Raw genomic sequence first — 26,322 nt, 5'->3', positions numbered from 1 at the left:
GTTTAATGTAGGCTTATTTTCTGCATCTGAGCAGCAGATTGAAGCAAGGGAATTCAGTATACTAATTCTGTATGCAAAGAGGAGATTAAAAAATTATCCTGGTTGAGAAGTTATCGATAGTTACATGCGAGAACAATTATCTTTTAATAAAGTTTGGTATCTGAAAAACTTATGCGTCCCATTTTTTAAAACGGGAAAAGCGTCATCACAAATTACAGATGGAAGGGCTATGATAAACCAGAATGGAAATATTACTACCAAGACTAGTACTACCACTGATATTACTATCACTGTAGCAGCAATAGTAGTAGATCTAGTGGTTATATTGGTTAAAGTTACAGCAACAGATGTGAGAATTACCAAGACTGGTACTACTGCTGCTACTATCGTTGTGGTAACGCTAGCGGCAACACCAACAATAGTAGCAGAACTAGTAGATATACTACTTGACGTTACAGTGACAGGCGTGAGAAGGTAACGCCCACGACAAACCCAACTGACTTCTTACCTTGATGTTGGGGATGTGCGTGCTGATCGGCTGCAGTTTGTAACAGGGCGGCTGGGCGTTTTCGTCCCAGTGGTACCACTTCCAGAAGAGCTCTCTGTCCGTATCCAGCTCCATGGCGGATATTGCCTGGTCGAAGTCGGGGCCCTCGATCACCTTCGGCAGCAGGGCGTTGCCGAAGGTTTCGTTCAGGAACACGACGGTGACGATGTGGGAGTCGCGGGCTTGGGCTGTTGGAGAATGGACAGAGTGACTCACAGGTGATTTGGACATTTATCTAATATAGTGTAGTCCTGTGGGCTGTGGGGGGATATGGAGGAATGCCTGAATGGCTCGCAAATGATCTGGGCATTGATCTAAAATCATGTAGGTCTATAAACAATAAGTGATTTCATAGGTCTATAAAGTGACAAGAGCGTGGTTTAGAAGTATAAGACCTCGAGATTCTTACAACAGACAAAAAGCCACAGTGTGACCGAGAAAAAACATAAATAAAGTTGGAAAAAAAACTTAGAAAAAACATAAATAAACTTCACCAGAACTTTGATTATATCTTAACCGTTGCAGTTAATCTAGAATTCTTAACAACACCCCTTGAAGTAATAGTTACGCTATACGTACCGAAATGTGTGTAGAAAATAACTTACTGATGATTGTGATAACTTATATTACAATGAGTTATGCCCACGAAGTTCCTCCTAGGGTAGTTAGCTGAACCCCTAAGGAATATGCTACCATATATAGGCCGGCAACTCAATTTATTCCCATTAGACCTAATATGGCTCTGCCTTCTAGGCCAGTAACTCAATTTTAATCCCAATAGGCCTTTAGTAGCTCACTTTAAATCACATTTACCAGCGCCCAAAAACCGGCGTAGATGTGAACGATATTAATCAAACTTTCGTGTAATAATGCTAACCAGTCTAGAATTACAAAGAAGTGATTTTTTCTCCACTTTCACCAGCCGTTATCGTAATAATTGAACGGTAAATATCTGTTGGTTAATGTTGTGTCGCGGGAAAGTGCAGCCCGTTTTTAGTGAAATGAAGTGGAAGGATAATTAAGCGAGAATCAAATAAATTTTTCACTTACAGTGGCTAACCAACTAACAATTTAAGACGCTCACGTTGGCCACTTGAAGACCGTTATCAGTAGCCTATTCTGCAGGGTATCGGCAACTAAATTGTCAAATGTAAATCTGCGGTCTTTGCTTACGTTTTGCATTATAACAAAACATTTAAAAAGTTATTTTATCAATTGATTATTATTTTATTTTATTTATTAGCAGAATATTTATTTATATTGCACAAAATAATTTTAAGGATCAATTTAAACAGAAATTAAAAACTGATTAGTTTTGTTTTGATTGTCAGCGTCAGTGGATTAAGTGATAGAGAGAGCACGGTTGATAGTTGCCGCGTAAATTCTGAGTGAGAGTGTGCAACGGCTTTCGTCCAGTGACTAAAATCGGCCATTTTAATTTAATGCAGGATTAAATTTAAAGGCAGGACGATGAACTGATTACTGGTAAACACTGCTGATTCGTCATTTACCGTTCGTCGAATCCTCAGGCAAACATTTGGGAAAAAACATCCGAAGGAAAACATGTTGGGTCCAAGCATAGCTCCTTGTCAGTAGGCTAAGTTTCCACAACGTCAGAATGCAGAAACCCAGGTATTTTTTCTAATATATTTCTTCAGCTGCTGTGATATGAATGAACTGATACCAATGAGGAAACTTGCCAATGAAAAGTACGCTGGTGTAGCCTAGTATTGAATAAAAGGGCTTTGTTGATTTTTGTTGCCAGTGTAAACGGCTTTGAGGGTGGACCAGAGTGAAACTGTTCATATAGAAGAATGTTTTTACTTTATATAATGCCTTTTCAGCCTGGCTCACATCATAAGTATAAGTATGTATGAAACTGAGATGTCGGTGGTTTGAGCAACACCTAAAGGAAACCCGAACATGAAAATATAGTGTGCCTATCTTGTGGCCTATTCTGACTTAATACTATTAACATATATCATCTCCCGGCAAAAGAAAAAATCAGGTGTGAAATTATCCAAGAGGGATTTAGAAATTATTGAACAGTATAATAGATTTTTTCATCTTCGGAAAGTAAAGTGTTCAGGATTAACCGTTCGAGTTTTAATGTTATTAAGCCTCGGAGGCTGTGATGCTAAAATGAATATAAATTCAATCAACCAGGAGGTCCTTCATATTCAATCCATCATTCAGGAGGCTCGTCATATTCAACCCATCATTCAGAACTTGCTTTTCGACAGCTGGAAGAAAATGTGACTCCTAGGTTCATCTAACGAGGTAAGCTTACCAGTAACCATCTAGCTTAGGTTACTTGATATTGCTTACGTTGATCGACTGCTTCTAATTTTTATCCGCTTTGGATGTTTGTATTTTGATGTATATTGTGTATGTTTCATATAGTCTTTGTATATTTTAGCTCATTATATGTGTATATATATAGCGTAAATAGAGATATATAGGTTCAACTTAGGCCTAGGCCTATACTTGCTAGCCTTGACTTGGTGATAATTATATAAACGTCATATAGGTTAAAGAGTTACCACTGAGTAAATTGGCAGTGATTAACGGCTACAAAATACAGGTAATCAACTTCTAGGCCTATTCGTGAAATAAACTGATTTGGGAAAGTTCACAGTTCTGAGGGCAGTTTCCATTTCCGTTGCCAGAGTGGAGATTGACTTGCCCTATTCAACCCAAATGAATTAAAAAATGGCGAGAAACACAATCGTGGCTAGCTTAAATAGTGTGAATACGGTATAGTTTATGCCTAAATGGTATAAATGCAACATAGGTAACGTGGATGATGTGAATGCAACATAGGTAAACTTACAAAGAGTAAATTCAACAAAGGCATGACCAAATAAATGATTGTAGTCAAGTTGGGTAGCCTAACCTGAATGGAGTAACTGTAAATTAAGTGGCTTAACTGATGTAAATTCACCACAGGTATGCCTGTGCGGTGCGAATGCAACGCATGGGGTTAAAATGGCGAATGCTACACTAGTCTGAGTGGTGCGTATGCAGCTATGTAGTTAGAATGGTGAGTGCTGCAGAGGTAGTCTGCGTGGTGTGAATATAGCACATGTAGCCTGAATTTTCCCAAGTGGACGAAACACATTAGATTGAGGTGCGTCAGTTAAAAGCAACATATGTATACTGAGTGGTTTAAATGCAACATGGTAGGCTGACAGCAATAAAAAAAAACGAGCATAACTTTGCGAATATCAAACTTTTAAGAAGTTGACCACTGTAATGGCAAGTGGTATTCTGATTCCGTATAAATACTGTGTGGGATTATGTGAATTTGTAAAATGTGAATGTATGCGAATTATTATTATATATATATATATATATATATATATATATATATATATATATGTGTGTGTGTGTGTGTGTGTGTGTATGTGTGTATGCGGGTGTAGGTTTATGTGGGAAATATCGAACAAATAAAATATCAGTGTACTTTAATTACTTACCAGCTACCTGTAAGTGATGTAAGATCTCCGAATGTTTGTAAATGCATGTAAATATAATTATATATATATAATATATATAAATATATATATATATATATATATATATATATATATATATATTATATACATTTATGCATATAATATATATACATACATATATGTATATTATATATGATATACATATGTATACATATATATGTATATATACGTGTGTTTTTGTGTGTGTGTGTGTAACACAAGCTTACCATAATAAATTCAGGGGATCGTGTATACTTTGCACTGATTCCTTACTTGTTAGCTGTCCGAGACACAGCTCCTTGAACGAGTGGTCGTTCAGGTGTTCGTCCGGTATGCCCCAGTGGAGATCCACGATGTTGAGCTCGTACCCTTTCTCCATGCAGTAGAGACGCAGCTTGGGGTACACGTGTTCCACGAGAGCGGAACGCTCCATAATCGTGTCTGGAAAAGGTTTTCATTGGATTTAGCGGGTCGTGGGCTTCGTGAAATAGGCCTATGTACGTTAGGTACGTCCACGCTAGGTGAAAACATGTCGTAAACAGGCGTTGGTATGTTGGTAACTTGTTACACATATCACAAACATGTTGAATACAAGTCGACGACTGTGTCTCACACATATCACAAACATGTTGAATACAAGTCGACGATTATGCCTCACACTTATCACAAACATGTTGAATACAAGTCGACGAATGTGTTTCACACATATCACAAACATGTTTAATACAAGTCGACGATTACGTCTCCCATACACATATCACAAACATGTTGAATACAAGTCGACGATTATGTCTCACACACACATATCACAAACATATTGAATACAAGTCGACGATTATGTCTCACACATATCACAAACATGTTGAATACAATTCGACGATTATCCAGTATTTACCTATGATTCGTTCTCTTCTTACGGTCGTTGGTTTGTTTTCAACCTCTTTTCGGTATGTATGCGACAAGTTACCGACATATGTATTGCTATAGGGTGAACGCAACTTTTGGGGATGAAGTTCGATAAATTCATTAAGCGATGCAAGGTTCAGGGAATGAATAATATGAGTATTTTTAGCCACGTTTAAAAAGGGTGGTCAGTTCCACGAGATATTTTTAAGCGATATTTGTGAGGGTTCCTGAAATTGGGAAAAATAGGCTGTGGAATAAGTTTCAGGCAATAAATGGCGAGGTCAAGAAAGAGGTGATGAAGAGTATGATAATGGGTGACATATTTGGGGAAATGTGGAACAAGGAATACTCCCCAATATGTAATAAAGAATAGATAATAAGGGGAAATAAAAGATAGGGCATAGATGGCAATTGTGACAGTTCAGAAACAAATGACAAGGAATATGTAATAACAGATGACTGTTCAAGAACTGCCTAAGGCTTGATTTACAATAAATAATGTACTGAAAGTTTCAAGAGTTAATTCCTAAGCAATTAGCAACAATATTTAAGTAATAAATAATAAACTGATCTTAATTAAAAAAAAAAATAGTAGATAAATGATGCTTTGGTGAGAACTTCGTTCTTTTCCAATAAGATAGAATGTCTCCAAATAAGGTGGGAGGGAGGGACTGGTCCTTAGTGTTGTTTACCCAAAATATTAGTTTTAATAATGCTCGTGATACTACCATATCGGGTATTTTTATATTTTTCTTCTTGACGTGAATAATGCTTATTTCATTACAACCCCAAAGTTTATTTTAAAATTTTCATTCAATACTATGCATTCGCGTATAAAGTATATTGTCAGTAGTTTCGCAAAATCATGATAACTTAACTCAGCTTTTAATATAGTCGTTTGATTAATGACACCAGTTTATAATATAACCTTAAGTTTTTTTTTTTAGTAATTGTTAACACCTTAACCGCCAGGTTGCTTAAACATTAGCTTAAGTGTTAGTAGCTTGAACGCATATTTCCTATGGCTTTCTGTGCTGAAGAAAAATATCCAAAATCTTTTAAAAACTTGAAAAATAGTAGATTATCCCATTTTTGTGGGATTTAAATAGTTCCATCATTTGACAGTCAAGAAAATTATCATTGCCATTGCTGTCCTATGAATTCAGCCCCATAGGGGAGTAGTGCCGTCAGTGCACCTCACACGGTGCACTGTAGGCATTAATCAAGGTTCTTTGCAGCGTCCGTCCCTTGGGCGGCCCCTAGCTACAACCCCTTTCATTCCATCTTTCTTTCCTCAACCCTCTCCTAGCAATTGTTTTCATAGTGCTACTGCGAGGTTTCTCTCCTGTTACCCCTTTCAAACCTTTACTGTCAGTTTCCCTTTCAGCACTAAATGACTAAATGGGTCCCAGCGCTCGGCCTTTGACCTCGATTCTACGTTCCTTCCTTCCCATCATTTGACAGTTAAGAAAATGATCGTGACTGATGATGTCCTGTGAATTGAGCCTCACCTTTGAGATCGGCGCAGCTGTAGATGCAGATCTTGCGCGGCTTCAGAATCGGCTTCACGAAGACCACGTTGCCCATCACCAGGTTCCTGATGACGTCAGAGAGCTTGTTGAGGTCGGGCAGGTGTCTCAGGTTGGGTATGACGCCCCGGGTCTTTCGCCTTCGGGTTTCCTGGCGCTGTTCTCCGACTGGGCCAGACCTGAGGAGCAAGGAAGGTGTTGAGACAAATGAGGGTGGAGGAAGGGTGCTGATGTCATGTCGTCACAAAATAGTTATATACAAAGGGGGCGAGTTTCGTGGGACATGTTTGAATGTTTAAATAAAAAACATAGGGGAAAATATACATTCAAGATAAATACTCATTCAACATAAACACTGGAAGACATTGCTAAAATATGCCGTATTAAAAGACAGTGTATATCGTTTCTGTATTACTAAAAGTTACAGTAAATGATTAATAGTGTTTCAGTGTAAATATATCCCTTCGCGTACCATCAAACAAAAGTCGAAGCTTCAGTAAAATAAAAATGCGAAACTTGCATTCTATTGTAAGTTCGCACATTCATCAGTTATATATATATCCCAGGTTAAAATAAAATTTCACAAGTTAATGAAGACTCGAAATTGATTTCATCGGAGGTGTGCATCTTTAGGTTTTTGTGCTTGATACATGAATGCATGTAGATGAACACGGGGTTTCTTCGTTTTTTTTTCTTTATTTCAACACAAGGCTTTGTAGTGACAAGAGTACCCAAGTAGTATGAGGAAATCGAAAAGTTAAGGTCATTGTATCGATTATAAATGCATATAGGCTATGTTTGGTAAAAATCGACGTGATATATGTGTAGTGTGTGTTTTTGTTTTTTTAAAGGGCATACTTGCCATAATTATACTTTAACTTATGAATCTTGGATGATCCCTATGTGAAGAAATCTTCCACAACATTAGCCCTTTATCAGGGGGTCGAACTCCTATACGCAATGATGCATCCACCTATCCTTGATGTTAAGGCTCTTCCTTTCCATTACCTTTCACTCCATCCATGTAACACTGTTGAGGTTTTCCTCATCTTTCTCCCAACGCTCCTTATTTATACATTCTTTTCATTAACCTACCTTCTTTCATTGCCCTCATAAGCGAACCATCTCAAATAACTGACCTATCCTTTTGCAGTCACTAATCTTTTTATTTCTTTTACCTGTTTCCACATTCCTCATCCTTTCAGTTATTCTTGCACCTCACATAGTACGCAAGCAGTTCATCTGAACAACTTCACTTTTTTCTCTCATTTGTATTCAGCATTAACACTTCACTAACATGAAGGAGAATTTGGCTAAACGACCCTCTCATACATAATCTTGGCTTCCATAAATACTCTCCAGTGTTTGGTCCACACCCTGCTATCCTTCCTCCGGAATTTATTCTGTAACTTTTCTGCCATCCTAACTATTCTGTAACTTTTCTCTTACACTTACTTCTAAATGCCTATTTGAATTAACCGTGTCCATTCTACCACTCTTCATATCAACGGCTACTTTTCCATCTTCCTGGTTAAGATTTTTGCCCTCGTAACCTTAGTACTATTCAAATTTACTCTCAACTTTCCCTTCTTACAAACACTCTCCAACTTTTTTTACTAGTTTTTGCAGTTTCTCATCACTGTGAAAATTAAGTTTTGAAATATAGTTTGAATTCTGTTATTTTGGTCTTTTGGAAATTATTTTTTTATTTGTTGACTCGTTGGTCTTGTAGCTGCTGTTATTTCATTGGGTCGTTTAGTTTTTTAAATTATTTTTTTCTGTCAAGTAATCTTGAAGACTTAAAGTTGCAAAATACGGTACCAATCTTTCAAAATTGCAAAATTTGATTTAATTTTTTCTTATTTACCTGAAACTTTTTTTCTTTTTGTCTTTGCCCTCTTGTAGTTTTTAATTTTTTTTTTAAGTTTCGTATCATATTCAAAGTTTTACTTGTAAAAATTTTACAGTATATGTTTTTTAGTGGCAATTTTAGCTTGAGTTTAAAAACAAAAGGGGTTTACATTAGGTTAGACCTCCCAATCAGAAAACTGAGAGTCCAAGAATCCTTGGACAAGTAGCTATCGACGTTAGATAACAATTTAGAAACAATAGTTTAGTCCCGCCTGACACTTAGCCAACCTTATAGAAAATGAAAACCGCATTGAAAACGGAAATGATAAAAAACAAGAGAAGCGACTGGACATGAATAAATATATACCACGAATAAGGCGACCGATCAGTGTCTTATTTTTAGGTTAATCGATTTATCTAGTGAATGAAAGCGCTACTCTATAGAAGCCACTGTTACAAAGCTTGGACGAAACACCACAAAAGATCCATCGCTCTTTATATCTTAGTGTTCTGTGCAGAGAATTGGTGGTGGTGGTGCCTTTAGCCATTTCTGTGAATCCCAACAAAAAATTGAAGTTTCTTTCCACTTACATATTGATACGTAATCTATATTTTATATACAAGTACTATGCAAAATTAGTTTCTTTTCTCTTGTATTGATAATGTAATTGTATTTTATTTACAAGTAATTTGCAAAATCAGTTTTCTTCCTCTTGTAGGGATACATGATCTATATTTTATGTATAGGTTATTTGCAAAATCAAAGTTTCTTTCCTTTTGTACTGATACGTAATCTATATTTTATATACAAGTAATTTACAAAATCAGAGTTCCTTTCCTCTTGCATTGATACGTAATCTGTATTTTATATACAGTGAATTTCCAAAATCAGTTTTTTCCTCCTGTATTGATATATAATTATATTTTATATACAAGTAATTCGCAAAATCAAAATTTCTTTCCCCTTATAGGAATTCGTAATCTGTATTTTATAAACAAGTAATTTTCAAAATCAAAGTTTCTTATATTGATACAGTATCTATATTTTATATACAAGTAATTTGCAAAATCAAAGTTTCTTATATTGATACAGTAACTATATTTTATATACAAGTAATTTGCAAAATCAATTTATTTCCTTTTGTATTGATATGCAATCTATTTTATATACAAGTAATTTGCAAAATTTAAGTTTTTTCCTCTTGTACTGAGATTTACTCTACATTTATATACAAGTAACTATCAATTGCCAGTGCATTCTTGAAACGTAAACAAATACTCAGATTTGCTTACAGTTTCCAAAACCTGCTACCCAGTACAGTTTTTCGTTGGCATTCACATCTACTTGAACGATGCCTTGGCGTGATCAATTCCTACCTCGGGGGAGGGGGAAGGAAAGGAACATTACAAGCGCATGTACACACGTACACTCACGCACACACACACACACACACACGCACAAGCACAATGGTGATGGTGGTAGGCACAGTGTTTGTGAAGACAGCGGCACCTTTAAGGTGTGGAGCCAGCAGTGCATAATACCTGAGACACAAGAAATAAATAATCTGTGAAGCTGCAAGGTTATGCTGTATTAACAAAAGCCCGGAATCAAGGATGTCAGGAGAAGAAGCTTTCGGTGTTCTTTCGCTACAAACGGACTCAGAGAGAGAGAGAGAGAGAGAGAGAGAGAGAGAGAGAGAGAGAGAGAGACTAAAGTTATAGATAGATTATCCATCAGGGGTGCTATACAGAGAGAGAGAGAGAGAGAGAGAAAGAGAAGGACAGCACTTACAGACAGACTATCCATCCAGGGGAGTTGTACAAAGAGAGAGAGACAGAGAAAGAGAAACTAAAGTTATAGATAGATTATCCAACAAGGGTGCTATACAGAGAGAGAGAGAGAGAGAGAGAGAGAGAAGGACAGCACTTACAGACAGACCATCCAGATAGAGAGAGAGATAGAGAAAGGACAGCACTTACAGACAGACCATCCACCCAGGGGTGTTATGCAGAGAGACAGACAGAGACTAAAGTTATAGATAGATTATCCAACAGGGGTGCTATACAGAGAGAGAGAGAGAGAAAAGGACAGCACTTCCAGACAGACCATCCACCCAAGGGTGTTATACAGACAGACAGACAATCAGAGAGTGAGAGAAAAGAAGTCACTACATTTATCCAGACAGGTGTGGTGATGGTGGTGGTGGTGGTGTTATTACGCAACGTTATGCAACAGCAATAGCCAGGTGCAATCGTGACAAGGGGCCGACCACTGCCTACATGTGAAGTAATGCTGCGTGTGCAGGGGGAGAAAGGCCGGTTTGCGGAGCAAGAAAATGATGGTATAAGTCGCCTGCCGCCACCGGGTGAGGGACGCCCCTCCTTCGCACAGTCCGCCCACCCCTGTGTAATGAGACGATGGTCAATGTTTTTTGCTTCTTTTTTGGGGGGGTTTTGTTTTTGCATTTTTTTTTTATTTCCTCTCCCGGAATCAATATGGTTACACGAATAATTGACTGTACTCTAGGTCCCACCCCTTCTGTGAAGTTTGTTGGGAGTACTTTTCAATCCTCCTTAGTGGAATCATTATAAAAGGAACAAAAACAATTGTCACGAACAATTAAAAACAATTGTGACGAGTTATTAACAGCTATCAAGTTCCCACCCTTCTTTGAAGTTGCCTAGGAATACTTTTCAAGCCCCCTTAGTGGAATAATTTTCAAAGGAACAAAAACTATGTCAGTTTAATGTTTTGTTTTTCGTTTCCTCTCCCCGGAATTAGCAATGGGACACAGACAATAACCATTACTGATTTCCTTACCCATATTGGAAATAAAAAGAAAGATTTGCTTGTCAGCGCATAGTGGAATATTTTAGAAGGGCCTTATATGAAATGGAACCAAAAATATGGATTGTAATGTGGAGCAGGAATAAAAACATGGAACGGTAACAAAAACAGTATTGACCTTTATGTTTTCCCCAGACATTATATATAAAAAAAAATAAGTACTTTACTTCCCTACCTGCATTGAAGTTTATAGTAAATGTATTTTCAACGCAGTGGAATATATTAGATGAATTTTTTTATAGACCTGTTAGATGTAACCATAAAAAAAAGTTATATAACAAGTTCCACCTATTGATAATTGCTTAAAGAAAACTTATTTCCAAGCCAGAGTAAAGAGCATTTTTCAAATATAGCCTAGCTTCGTACCCTGTGCTCTTTTTAGATCCATACATAAACATAGAATTTATTTACCTTAATAGAGGACAATAGATAAACTCCTTGTCTATATAAATTCAAAGATTAGTGATGAAGGTAAGGTTTTTGAGAAAAATTCTTTCTAACCAAATGGAATAATGTAGAAAAAAACTCTAGGTCTTCCTACGTATTGGAGTTTAGAACAAAGGCTTTATTGAAGAGTAAAGAGAAAAAATATATATTCCTAAATGAAACTAAGTTTAGAGAGAAAACATTTATACACAAATGGGAGTTTTCGAAGAATGGAGAGAAAAAAAAAAGTTGCTCAGGAACATTAAGACTGAAGCGTTTTCTTTTTAATTGAAATTGAATATTAAAATTAGAATTGGCCGCTTCGCTCATAGATGAATTAAAAAGTTATATACTAGATCAGAAATTTAGTGGGAAAAAACATAAACTATTACCCCAAATCAGGAAAGTAATATTTTGACTTGTTTCTTTTAAGAATGAAAATCTTGCTGTAAAGCTGATATTTTCGACCTCATAAGACTTTTTTTTTTTTTTTTTACCTGAACTGCGCAGACGTTTTAAAAAAAAGTACATAATTCTCCTCAATCCAAAATTGTTTTGAGAATTTCAGTTTAATACTTAACGTTTCTTCACCGGGGGAAAATTTATCAAAATTTGTCCTTATTAGAAGTTACAACGTAACAGACTCCGTAGGGGAGTATTGCCGACAGTGCACCTCATGCGATGCACTGTAGGCATTACTAAAGGTCCTTAGCAGCGCGCCTTCGGCCCCCAGCTACAACCCCTTCCATTTCTTTTACTGTACCTCCTTTCATATTCTCTTTCTTCCATCTTACTTTCCACCCTCTCCTAACAATTGATTCATAGTGCAACTGTGATTTCCTCCTGTTACACCTTTCAAACTTTTACTGTCAGTTTCCGTTTCAGCGCTGAATGACCTCATCGGTCCCAGTGCTTGGCCTTTGGCCAAAATTCTGTACTCAATTCAATTCACCAACGTAACAGAATTTCCTTTTATACAAATTGACTTTGGAGGTGAGTGTTGATACACTCATGTACCAGTTTCATTGACCAGTGCATGCTCTCTTTTCTGTTGAGGATTTTGCTTACCCAAAGGATGCAAATGAACAATGCGATGTAAAGAGAACGATGATGAAATGCGCTAAGATTTCCTTTCATTATTATTATTATTATTATTATTATTATTATTATTATTATTATTATTATTATTATTATAGGTTTATTTGCTCTAACGCGTCGACACGCGCTCTGGCGGTCATCTGTGAGAGTACAAAAGTGAAGGATAAATGCTGCATATGTATATATATATATATATATATAGTGATGCATATATATATATATATATATATATAGGCATATATAGCAGACGGGGTGGCTTGCTATATGTACTTGCATCATGTATCACAATTATACTTTTGTACTTTTACAGGTAACCTCCAGAGCGCTTGTCGACATGTTAGAGAAATTAAACCTAAGACAACATAAAATCCTTATATTATTATTATTATTATTATTATTATTATTATTATTATTATTAGTAGTAGTAGTAGTAGTAGTAGTAGTAGTAGTAGTAGTAGTAGTAGTAGCATTTCGTCCAGACTCCTGTACTTTTCCATCCTTCGCTTAGCTCAAGGTTTAGGGTCCTACATTTTTTATTATTGTATTATTGTGTGTGTGTGTGTATTATTATTATTATTATTATTATTATTATAATTATTATTATTATTATTATTAATTATTATTATTATTAGTATTATTATTATTATTATTATTTTGTCCAGACTCCTGTACTTTTCCATCCTTCGCTTAGCTTAAGGTTTAGGGTCCTACATTTATTATTATTATTATTATTATTATTATTATTATTATTATTATTATTATTATTATTAAAATTTCGGATTTTGTCCCAGACTCCTATACTTTTCTACCCTTCGCTTAGCTCAGGGTTTAGGGTTCATACACATTTCCCTCCGATATGGTGATTAAGTTATGCTTCGCCAGGACCCGCTAAGTGCCTCACGTAAGCATCTACGTTAATGTATAAGGTCATCTGATATTTTTTTTCTCCTAGGTATGGAAGGTACCGCGTTCAGAAATGGAAGTAGAACGCTGATTAATCGCGTAAATGGAAAAAGAATACGGATGAAAATGTGGAAAGGATTGCGTATGCAAGAGGGTTGGTTGGAAAGATTCTAGCAGGGACGTTAGGCAGAGATGGTGTTGGCGTAAAGTGCTGGAGGTGGGGAAACAGCGCACCTCAAGTGGTGCACTGTAGGCGTTACTTAAAACGGTCTTTACAGCGTCCCTTCGGCCCTTAGCTGCAACTTCTTTCATTCCTTTTGCTGTACCTCCGTTCATATTCTCTTTCTTTCATCTGACTTTCCACCCTTTCCTAATAATTGATTTATAGTGCAACTGCTTTGAGGTTTTCCTCTCCCTGTTACGCCTTTCATACCTTCGTACTGTCAGTTTCCGTTTTAGCGCTGAATGGCCTCATAGGTCCCAGCGGTTTTCCTTTGGTCTAAATTCTGTATTCTGTTCTAAATTTAGTTAATAGTCCTTTTACATAAGGTCTGTATTCAAGCTACAAAATCGACTGTACCTCTCACGAAACTGACGAAAATACGAAAAATCGTACATTCGTCCGTAACCAAAACTAATCTGTTCCTTAATATAATTTCTCCCGAATACCCAAGGTCAATAGACTTGTATCGTACTTGTACAAACGCATGGTGTATTTGTACGTGTACAGAGCAGGCCTATAGAACTGAATACAGAATTTAGGCCAAAGGCCAAGCACTGGGACCTATGAGGTCATTCAGCGCTGAAACGGAAATTGACAGTAAAAGGTTTGAAAGGTGTAACAGGAGGAAAACCTCAAAGCAGTTGCACTAAGGATCAACTGTTTGGAGAGGGTGGAAAGTGAGATGGAAGAAAGATAATATGAAAGGCGGTACAGTAAAAGGAACGAAAGGGGTTGCAGCTAGGGGGCCGAAGGCACGCTGCAAAGAACTTTAAAGTAATGCGGCACTAGCCCCCTACGTGGAGCAGGCCTATTACACAAAGCACGGTTAAATCATTATAAAAAAAACAAAGTGGGACCACATTTGCAGGAGCACTTAGGCTGGCAGCAGATTCTCTGAGGCGCCGGAGCTTGGAAAAGTGCGCATTTAATGGGTAACTGAGCTAATGGGAAAGAACGAGAGAGAGAGAGAGAGAGAGAGAGAGAGAGAGAGAGAGAGAGAGAGAGAGAGAGAGAGAGGCATTAGCCAGACGAAAGAGAGAGAGAGAGAGTGTGGAAAAAAGGATTTGATTAAAGGAGGAATTTTCATGATTGAAGAATAAAGGGAAAAAAAGAGTATAAAGGAAGCAGGAATTGAAGAAGAATGAAAGTGAGGAAAGAATGAGGATAAAGAGAAATAAATTAACTGATAAAATGAGTAATGACGTAAATAAAGCGCACATCAGATATACCGCTAGGCTTTCGATCAGCCAGGTCAAGCAGCGTTGCGTTTGGTTAATACCTGGATGGGTGACCCAGTAGAGCTCCCCGAGATCACCCGGGTGGGCAAAGGTATGTGGCTAGTAACCTCACCCCAAAAACACTTCCTGAAACCAGATCCTCTAAGGGAAGGTGTTTAGGTGATTAAAAATTTTATGAATGAATTCTTCTAAACAGTTACTACTACAGTGTTCCCATTCATACTTAATTCATAGAGGATGCTTCGAGTATTTCATTCATGAAGAAAACTAGATGACAATGAAGGAGTCTCATACCCATTATTATTAGTTTAAGGCTACAGTATTTTTTATTTTGTTAGTGTTGTCGTGCCCTTTCTGGGTCCCATGGGGATGAAATTGCAACTGCAATGAATTTTCGTTATCAGTCTCAAAATCTCTTGTGGTGATTGTGTTTATTGTCACTGGGATAATCAGTGCTATCGCACCTTTCGGTAAAATTCGCTATTATCATTTATAACCAACTTACAGATCATTATAATGTAGTAGCTATCAAATAATGATAATACCAATTGAAAATCAATGTTTATCTTGGTTAGTATCATTATTATTATTATTATTATTATTATTATTATTATTATTATTATTATTATTATTATTATTATGGTGATGGAAACCCATAATGAATGATAATTACAATGAAGGTCAAACTATTTTGATTGTCAGATTATCGTCAGAACGTCAGTAATAAACTGACAACCTACTTCTGGCTGATATCATGGTCTGTCAGTATGTGGTTCAATTATTATTTCATTATTACTTCAGTTTCACTCGAATTTGTAGCTACCACAAAACTGACCAGAATCTCTGCCACAAAATGCATCACATAAAAATATTGTTTTGATCTATATAGTTTGGCAGAACAAAAAATGCATTCATTTCAAGAAACTATCTTTAAAGAACGGTTTCTCTATTGGTTTATATTTAAGGAACGTTTTTCTCTTTTGGTTTATCTTTAAAGAACGTTCTCTTCATTGGTTTATTTTTAAAGAACGTTTTTCTCTAGTGGTTTATCTTTAAAGAACGTTTTTCTATCGGTTTATCTCTAAAGAACGTTCTTTCTATTGTGTTATCTTTAAAGAACGTTTTCTCTATTGGTTAATCTTTAAAGAACGTTTTTTTCTATCGGTTCTCCTCTAAGGAACGTTTCTATTGTTTCATCCGTAAAGAACTTTTTTTCTCTATTGTTTCATCTTTAATGAACGTTTTTTCTATTAGTTTATCTTTAAAGAACGTTTTTCTCAATGGGTTTATCTTTAAAGAACGTGTTTCTCTATGGATTTATCTTTGAAGGACTTTTTCTCTATTGGTGTAATGTTAAAGAACTTTTTTTTTATATTGGTTTATCCATAAAGAATAAAGAACGTTTTTCTCTGTTGGTTCATGAAAACAGTGAACGAGCATCAATTTAATCTTCAGTCGAAGAAGTTATTAATCTTACCTTTTACACAGAGAGGATAGAAATTAATCTTACCTTTTACACAGAGAGGATAGAATGAATAAAATTAAGAATTGTAAAAGCATAAACTTGACTTGTTACAAAGGGCTGTCGAGAGAGAGAGAGAGAGAGAGAGAGAGAGAGAGAGAGAGAGAGAGAGAGAGAGAGAGAGAGAGAGAGTTAAAGATGAAGCTTTTATCCCTTGAAAGAAGTTAAAGAATGAGCAATAATGAGTATCAACATCTCATGAAAGAAAGCAAGGAAAGCAAGATGATGAATATGCTAAGATTAAGCATCAAGTTAAAAAGTACACTTTCAGAAAAGTATAAGAATCACAGCCTTAGCAGAGACAGAGAAGAGAATAAACAGATGAAAGGAGAGTAGGCCACACGACAACCGTACCTATATTCCTGGCCATCGCCACCAGCAGGAGAGACGGACCTTGAAGCCCCAGGCATATGGACCTCCTGGCCTTCTGCCTGCGGCGACGTCTGACGAAGTTCAGGATCGTGTGGAGGTCAAGGTCATCGAATGAGGGCATTTTGGTTGTTTATTTCTTACTTCTCTTTCCAGAAAATCTGAAGATCTATTCACACTGCCATTTCAAAAGCAGCTGTTTGAGAAATTACTCTCCCATAGATGATGGCATCTTGGTTTATTTTTTCTTATTCCTCTCCCCAGAAAACCTATTCACACTGCCATTTCAAAAGCAGCTGTTTGAGAAATTACTCTCCCATAGATGAGGGCATCTTGCTTGTTTGTTTCTTATTTCTATTCCCAGGTAATCCGAAGATCTATTCACACTGCCATTTCAAAAGCAGCTGTTTGGGAAATTTCTCTTTTCCATCAACAGTTCAAATTCTGGCGCCTGTTCTCTCTCATCTGTTGGGGACATCATTGGAACGATGTCCTGGAAACGAGATGTCTAGTATCGCCAGACATATCTCTGATGTCTCTAACAAAGACAGCCTCATTCTTTAGAGGGTTTGCAGAATCATACTGAAGTGTTATAGATACAGTATTCAGAGTTATATATTCCCTTTCTTTAATTAAAGCCTCGTGATCATATGTAGTCAATTAAGACTATTTCTTCTGCCAGGAAAACTTTTACTCGAGACTCTAGGCCAGCTGTTTTGACAGAAATAGCAGAACTATTGATATTATTTATGAAAAGTATGATTTCTCGTCCGACGGCAACCAGTATCTCAAAGACATCCACCATGGAAGGCCTCGTTGTTGTCCGTCAGAATTCAAAAGTACTGTAGACCCTGCGGACCTGTCTACTACGTACTCGGGTGATATTGGTTCAGGCGTCCCATAAAAGCATATATTGCCATGATATTCACAGCTCCCTCCCTCCTAGCCATCAAGACATTGCCAGACGTATGATAAATGCCACACGAATGCAATAGTTCCAAAACCAAAACAAAAGTTAATCGATCCCGTTTTTTTTTTCCAATCACCGTTCATCCATCGATCACCCCCTTTATCGGAACTCTTTTGTGATTGTTTTCGACGAAAGTTCCTGTGAATGTTTTGGGGTCCTAGGAACGTCTAGATTTTCTCTGTCATGAATTCGTCAATCCGCACTTATCGAGGAAAGTGGCTGCTCTAGAATCTAGAACAAGATGGCGTCATGACAACACTGTAATACATTTCACTTACTTCCGACGTCGAGGTATTCTTACCGATCGGAATTTAAGCGCTCGTCACCCACCCCAAGTCTGCCTCCCACACAGATTTCTTTCCTGGACAGACACTTGTTTCTCCAATAACAATTCACAGCACATAAAGAGATATAAATCTTCAGAATTCACCGAATGTACTATTAAAAGATGAGGCTCGAATAGGCTACGCGTCACCCAGAATTGAAAATTTCCTTAATATAAGTCGAAGTCATTCTGTTCCACAGCGCAAACGTCAGTCCCTGCTGAACAGACAACGACCAAAGGTAGATATCGTAGACGACATATTTTCCACTCCCCAAGAGCTTATTTCACGATTACGTCGTGTTACCTCACTGGCACATAACACCACCACATATTAGAAGGCCTCTCCGATCGTCAGTCGGCGATATCATCCGCTAAAATCGCCGGGAAATCGCTAAAATGAAATCGCACGTTCGAGGAACAGAAGAGGAAGGCGACTTGCAACCGCGCGCCTCAGATATCACTATAGATTCCTCTCTCATCGAATCTATTATGCAAGACCAGCCCAAGTCACTGAGAACTAATCCATTTTTAGCCTTGCTTCTTCTTCTTGAGTTATTTTGTGAGGGAATCTTCTTTCACTTCCAATGTGCTGCTCTAGTTTTCTTTCGCTCTCCTGCTAAAGGAGGCCTCTTGATTGTGGCGAGACAAAAGACGCACGGCGTCGACGTAAAATTTCGGCGGACGGAAATAGAGTGGATTCTTCTGAATGACATTCTGAAGTCTCTTTCTCTTTCTCTCTCTCTCTCCGTCACTTACAACCTTACTCCGTTGCCATTCCCCTCCTCCCCTCTACCTCTACCTTTACTCCCCCCTTCTCCTAATCCCCGCGCTTCCCCCTCCCATTCCCCCTCCTGGGACTACTGTTGTAGTGGCACTCCCGGTCCCCCCCTAACCGCAAGCTTACTACGCAAGACACAAATAAAATCGTTTTTATGCCTCATGGTCAGACTTAATCCACCTCTTCCCGTAGACTCCTTTAGTCTACCCATATATACTGTACATATATATATCCTCTTTACGTCTCTGTATATAGCCGTTACTTATATCTCTTTTTCAAAGTGATATAATGGAGTTCCAATAGACACGTTCGCTTAAAAGACAATCGTGTTGCGTCAACAGATACGTCTTCTTCCAAATGTCAAAATGGACTCCCTCGAATTGTCTCCCTCGTTCCGTCACCGCACGAGTCCCCTTCCCCCACTCCCCACCCCCCCCCCTTCCCTCACCCCACCCCCCATTCCCGCCCCGGGTGACACGGGAATGGGGTGGGAAGGGTCATGACTCCACAGAAGGTGTTGGAAGTGGGTGTGTCAGAATTGTTTCGTCTTACTCTTGTACTACCTTTTGTCATTATCTGCAAATAAACGAAACTTGTAGGTGTGTTCATTTCCATTAAGAAATGTGAGATCATTTTTAAAGATTGCTTTGTCTAGTTTTGTTTTCGTTTTAATGTCAACAGCATGCACATTAAGAAGGTAATTGGCAATATTTTAAAAGATATTTTCACTCAGATACAGTCCCTGGTCTCTTGTGCAAATAAATACCAGTTGGAAATGTGTTAATTTTAAGAAATAAACGTAAGATAATCTTTTAAGATTTCTGTCTTTATCTATGTTTTTTTAGAATGTAAACAGCATTCATATCAAGAAAGTAATAAACAATATTTTAAAAGATATTTTCACTCAGATACAGTCGCTGATTTCTTGTGCAAATAAATACTAGTTGGAAATGTGCTAATTTAAAAAAAAAAACAATAAACGCAAGATAATCTTTTAAGACATCTTTCTTTGTCTGCTTTTTCTTTTCGTTTTAATGTAAACAGCATTCGTATCAAGAAAGTAATTGGCAATATCTTAAAAGATATTTTCACTTAGACACAGTCACAGCCGCTGATCTCTTGTGCACATAAGTAAGTACTGGTTGGAAATGTGCTGATTTTTAGAAATAAACGTAAGATAATCTTTTAAGATTTCTTTCTTTGTCTATTTTTTTTGTTTTGTTTTAATGTAAACAGCATTCATATCAAGAAAGTAATTGGCACTATCTTAAAAGACATTTTCATTTAGACACAGTCTCTGACCTCCTAAAGCAGATGCAATTACGGAGGGAGGTTTAATATTTCAATTTCCTAAATATTTCTGTTATCAAGTTTAAACAGCAACGAATTTGAATAATAAGGAAAGAAAATATGAAAAGAATTCGACTGGATCTAGGAAGTTACACGGGGCTTGAATAGATTTTCACCAAACACTTTCCTTTCAATAGAGTGCTGAAATTGAACTTAAAAAATGGGAAGAGGAAAGAATATTGGAATTGTGAATGTGAGCCCGTGCGTGCATACACACATGTATATATAAATTATAGATATGTGTACATATATAACATACGCACATATGTATGTATATATGCATACACAAATAAATGTTGATATATTCATTTATGTGTATGCTCATATTCATACATACATATATACAGTACATAGGTTATATATGTACCTACATACATACATATATGTATAAATTACCAGTTTTTATGCCAATTTTCGTTATTTCATCTACGGACCATTGATGTGTATAAGAGAGAGAGAGAGAGAGAGAGAGAGAGAGAGAGAGAGAGAGAGAGAGAGAGAGAGAAGAAGAAGAAATAGAAAATTCTTCTCTCACAAGAACGAAAGAAAAACGAACACTGCATAACAAAAACAAAAGAAAAAACTTCTGCATAACCTCCGACGAAGAAAGGCGGAACTTACCGAACTCTCCCGAGTTGGAGACGCCGTCGCTGTCTTTGAGCTTGACGGCGAGGGCCGGGCGCGCCCCTTGCTTGGCCGCCCCTCCGCCCTTCTCCGACAGGCAGCTCTCGGTGTCATAGCTGCGGTCGGAGGTCGAGGAACTCACTGGACGGGCGGGCGTTGGGGTCACGGCTCTCTGGTTTTGGGTCGAGACCCTGGGTTAGGGGAAGGTGGGGGGGCGAGAGTTAGTTGAAATTATCTACAAGACTGTATAATCTGTTTGTTATTTAATTCTTTAGTTATTTTGATCATCGCAAGCGGTTAAGGGAAAATCTAATTGTAGTTAATTGGGGGGCGAGAATTGGTTAAGATGTCAGTGGACTATGCAATCTCTATTGTATAATTCGTTAATTATTTTGATAATCCAACAATTATAATTAATTGGGGGTCGAGAATTAGTTAGAATATCAGTGGACTATATAATCTCTGTTGTATAATTCGTTAATTATTTTGATAATCCACCAGTTATAATTAGGTGGGGGTCGAGAATTAGTTAAAATATCAGTGGACTATATAATCTCTGTTGTATAATTCGTTAATTATTTCGATAATCCACAATTATAATTAATTAGGGGTCGAGCATTAGTTAAAATATCAGTGGACTATATAATCTCTATTGTATAATTCGTTGATTGTTTTGATAATCCACCAATTATAATTAATTGGGGTCGAGGATTAGTTAAAAATCCAGTGGACTATATAACCTGTATTGTATAATTCGTTAATTATTTTGATAATCCAACAATTATAATTAATTGGGGTCGAGAATTAGTTAAAATATCCAGTGGACTATATAATCTCTATTGTATAATTCGTTAATTATTTTAATAATCCACCAATTGTAATTAATTGGGGTCGAGAATTAGTTAAAATACCCGGTGGACTAGTATATAATCCCTATTTTATAATTCGTTAGTTATTTCGATAATCCACCGATTAAATAATCGCAAGAGGTTTTGGGGGAATCTAATTGTACTTGAATATTGATTAAGAAATGTCCACTAAATTAAATAATCTCTATCATATAATTCTTTAATTGCTTTGATAATTCACCAATAAAATAATCCCTAGAGATTTTGGGAAACTCTAATTATACTTGAATATTGATCACGATAAGACTAATTTCGTAATTGACTTGTAGAATAATCTAAATTAATAATCTAAGTGGATGAGTAAGATGATTACAATATTCAGAAGACATTAAAATTAAGATTAGAATTAAAATAGTCATGATTACCATAAACTGGATAAAGTATAACTTAAGTTTTTTTATTCTGAGAGGAAATTTCTCTAGTAAAATACACAGTTACACGGTTAAAACAAGTAAATGCAATATACTTACTTTTGATCCATAACATAGCTTTGGGAATAAACAGAAAAAGAGATTGTTTTAGTAATACGTAAGACAGTGAAAAATATACAGATATTCTTATGGTATTAATGAAAGACAGAACGCACATAGTAATTAAAAATGTAATCACAACTTAAACACTTGGGTAGTTAATTGAGTAAAATCTCAGAAATTATTTGAGTAACTTTTAAACTAATTTCTAGGAATATTTGCACTATGGAGAGGTTGAAATAAACATTGACTATTTTGTTAAAAAGGGGAGTAAGCAATAATGTTACGTGGTGGTAAACTATAAATTACTGGTCTCTTTGTGGTAGCTTGTGTATAATTCGATTTTGTAGGTGGAAAAAGAGGAATTGACAGCATAACTCAGTGTAAACTCGTGATAATGATAGAAAAAATGAGATTCATCAAAGGCATCTGCAAGGTGTTTGGTTATGCCAGAAACAGCAGGAACAGTTTATTTCAAGGAGATATTTTAAGACCACGAATAAAATGCTGTCAGAAATAAGTTCAGACAGAGACTAACATTATAAGGTTACTACTGTATGTTAATGTAGGATCAAGAAAAACGAGCATTCATAGGTTACTTCACTGTACGTTTTTTTTGGCCAAAACAGAGCTGTGAAGGCTACTTTTATTTTGTTTGATGGATCTGGAAGAAAGTGCTGTCAAATATTTCTTCACTTGTTAGTTTGTGCTCAAGAGAAAGGGCGGACAAAGACCTTTTCAGAGTCTCGGTTAATGATTAAGTAAAATGGAAGACAAAGACCACATTAATAATTGTTTATAACAACGGGAAAAAAGGAGTAATCAAAGACCACTTTAGTTAGTTTATAACCACGGGAAAAAAGGAGCAATCAAAGACCACTGTAGTGTTAGTTTATAACCACGGGAAAAAAGGAGCAATCAAAGACCACTTTAGTTAGTTTATAACCACGGAAAAAAAAGATCAATCAAAGACCACTTTAGTGTTAGTTTATATCCATGGGAGAAAAGGAGAAATCAAAGACCACTCCAGGGTTAGTTTATAACCACGGGAAAAAAGGAGCAATCAAAGACCACTTTAGTGTTAGTTTATAACCACGGGAAAAAAGGAGCAATCAAAGACCACTTTAGTTAGTTTATAACCACGGGAAAAAAAGGATCAATCAGAGACCACTTCAGGTTTAGTTTATAACCACGGGAAAAAAAGAGAAATCAAAGACCACTTCAGTGTTAGTTTATAACCACGGAAAAAAAGGAGCAATCACAGACCACTTCAGTGTTAAGTAATGAAGAAAACACGGGCAGCTGCGTAGACATTAAAGGTGGCAGGTTTCCTAGCAATCACTTTCCGTCATGAAAACATTTGAAAAGGCAGTGAGTGACGAAGAGAAAGGACCTTGGGACATGGGATAATGATATTACATCGTTCAGATTTCACTAAATTGCTCTCGTTCAGCAAGAAAGCACTGGAATATCTGTGAGTGTGTATGATAGATTGGTAATTCTTGGATAATATCCCTCCAGACATTCATTCTTCCATTCTTGATAGATTGCTTTTGCGCACTAACTTTACAATGTCTGTGCGATCTGTGGTAACGTCACGCTTATATTCCAACCGTATAAGTGGTAAAAGTTGTTGATTAGCCGAGGATATGTAATAGAAAACAGCAAGTACATCTGACATATTTCTTCATGAAACACGGCTGCGAAATGGAAAATATTAAAGATCCATCTAGGAAGATCTAACTAGAGAATGTAAGAATTTATGTTCAAATAAATCAAAATTGCTGTAAAGACCACGAAAGGAAACAAAAAAATAAAAAGTTGTTAGTTAAATAAATTATACAAAAGACCATTTCATAAAAAAGTAATGTTATGGGCATACAAAAATAATGAAAATAAAAAGAAAGAGAAAATGCAAAAAGCTAAACTAAAAAGTAGTTATTTTACAGGCCTACAAAAATAATGAAATTAAAAATAAACAGAAAATGCGAAAAGCTAGATTAACAAGCCAATGTAACAAGATAATAAAAAAAAAAAAAATAAGATGATGATGGAGAGACAGTAGGGGCAACTGAGCTGTTTCGAGGAGAACGAGACTAAACGCCAAAACCGTGAATATGATACGTATATTTCTCTCTCTCTCTCTCTCTCTCTCTCTCTCTCTCTCTCTCTCTCTCTCTCTCTCTCTCTCTCTCTCTCTCTCCCTGGATGCTCTCTTAGACGCGGCATCGACGGTGAATAACGCATGAAGCACTGAATAATAAAACGCCATATTCCTACACAAGGTCACGTGACGGTGAACTTTATTCTATGGTCGGGTCAGCGAGGCTTAGGTCAAAGGTCACGCTGGGAATAGGAAGTCCGCCCCGTGTCACTTTCCTCCGCTGTGAATCTCAAGTTCTTTGCAGTGGAAATTTATCGTAAGAAGCACAAATGTTAGTTCTTATGTTTTTTCATCATTTTATCATTGTGAACTTTGTATGGTAAGCTTATTAGAAGCATGAATGTTAGTTCATGTTTTTCATCATTTCATCATTGTAAGCTTTGTACGGTAAGCTTTCCCTTCATTAAGGTATTTAAGTTTATAAGAGTCTCAGTTGTGTAGATTTGATAAATATTCGCCTTTCTGAAGAGACAGAAAAGTATATAAAAATTTTTGTTACGAATAAACATCTGTTTTGTCCATAAGGAATTTCGGTGTTTTATACTGTTTTCTTTTGGTAAGTTTATTTGCTTTAGAAATACAAGAATATTTAAGAAATTTGATTGCGAATAAACATCTTCTTTGCCAAAAGGGGAATATCACTATTTTCTATGTTGTCCATTAATCTTTTATTTCAATCTATCCCGCATTCATGCATAAAAATGAGAAAATGTTAAAATATCACACTCTGCTTCTCTTCAGATGTGAAGGTTTCCGTTCTCTTCCGTTTTCTCTTTCCGAAAGCGAGAAAATGTAGCCGAGAATGAAGAGCATGAACCAATTTACATAGTTTTTCATCTCTGAAGAATCAGTATATTTTTTTAATACTTATCCCTCTAATTCCTTTCGTTCTTTCTTTCCTTTCAGTGACAGCCAAATACGAGCGAGTTGGAGGTTCCGGGATCCATCTTATGGGAAGAAGGTATGTGTCATTTTTAAATATTAAATAATTTTACTGTGGCTAGTATTCAAGTAACTCTTTATGTGGTGTTAAAGGCGATAGGTAGATGTCATATAGAAAACTGTACTTTTTTTATATGAAACGCTTCCTGTATTGCGGAAATAATCGACTGACGTTCGTTGTTAAAATACTGTGGATGGACAGAGCGTCAAAATCAACTAGGGAAAGCAATCTTTATCAGTTTGAAATACGGTTCAGCAGTGAATTAATAAGAAGTTCGACCAGTAAAAAAATATATGATAATAGTATTCGGTTTGACATGAAATGATATAAGAAACCTGAAATTTATAAATGCATTAAGAGAGCTATACCGTATAACTCTACGGACGTAGATAGCCACGTTTCAGTTACAAGTCCAAAACATTGAATTTCAAGTTGTTTTGGGCGGTACATAGTGGGGTACTTAACTAACTTTTGTAAAGAAAAACATCATTCGATTAATTTATTGTGGTAATTAATGTATGGTGGTATTATATAAACAAAATTAGTACAGAAATGGTTAGGAAACAGTTTACTTTCGATAATTCTGTCATGCCACTCTGGGGCAATTAATGAAAGTTTTTGAGTTATTAAAACACAAAATAATTAAATCAATTCCCAAGTAAATCACCCCAGGCTTTATTAATCTGAAATTTGTAAAAAATCCTGTTATTCGCAATAATTTTTCCTTGATAATTATGAGAAATAATTAAGATAAAATGCTTCAGTATCCGTATTCCTAATGTCCTTAGGATTTAAAATGGCCGCGATGTATCTGACAAATTTTGTCTTCATCT

General features: G+C 36.4%; 2 protein-coding genes across 2 annotated transcripts in view; both read right to left on the bottom strand.

The window, feature by feature from the left end:
- Window positions 1-6,626, bottom strand: part of LOC136841446 (NACHT domain- and WD repeat-containing protein 1) — a 33,092-nt gene extending 26,466 nt beyond the window's left edge. Inside the window, exons 1-3 of the mRNA XM_067108388.1 lie at window positions 6,462-6,626; window positions 4,318-4,485; window positions 509-735 (exon numbers count right to left, since the gene is read on the bottom strand). Of these exons, the coding sequence (XP_066964489.1) occupies window positions 509-735; window positions 4,318-4,485; window positions 6,462-6,537 (471 nt within the window). The 5' untranslated portion in view covers window positions 6,538-6,626. The remainder of the gene's footprint in view (window positions 1-508; window positions 736-4,317; window positions 4,486-6,461) is intronic.
- Window positions 6,627-6,632: 6 nt separating this feature from the next.
- Window positions 6,633-26,322, bottom strand: part of LOC136842168 (uncharacterized) — a gene marked incomplete at its 3' end in the record, with an annotated part of 42,820 nt that continues 23,130 nt past the window's right edge. Inside the window, exons 2-4 of the mRNA XM_067109527.1 lie at window positions 22,383-22,400; window positions 21,002-21,195; window positions 6,633-6,658 (exon numbers count right to left, since the gene is read on the bottom strand). Of these exons, the coding sequence (XP_066965628.1) occupies window positions 6,633-6,658; window positions 21,002-21,195; window positions 22,383-22,400 (238 nt within the window). The remainder of the gene's footprint in view (window positions 6,659-21,001; window positions 21,196-22,382; window positions 22,401-26,322) is intronic.

Source organism: Macrobrachium rosenbergii, chromosome 9, assembly GCF_040412425.1.
Source record: "Macrobrachium rosenbergii isolate ZJJX-2024 chromosome 9, ASM4041242v1, whole genome shotgun sequence".
Classification (NCBI taxonomy): Eukaryota; Metazoa; Arthropoda; class Malacostraca; order Decapoda; family Palaemonidae; genus Macrobrachium; species Macrobrachium rosenbergii.
This window is presented reverse-complemented; position numbering and strand designations above follow the sequence as displayed.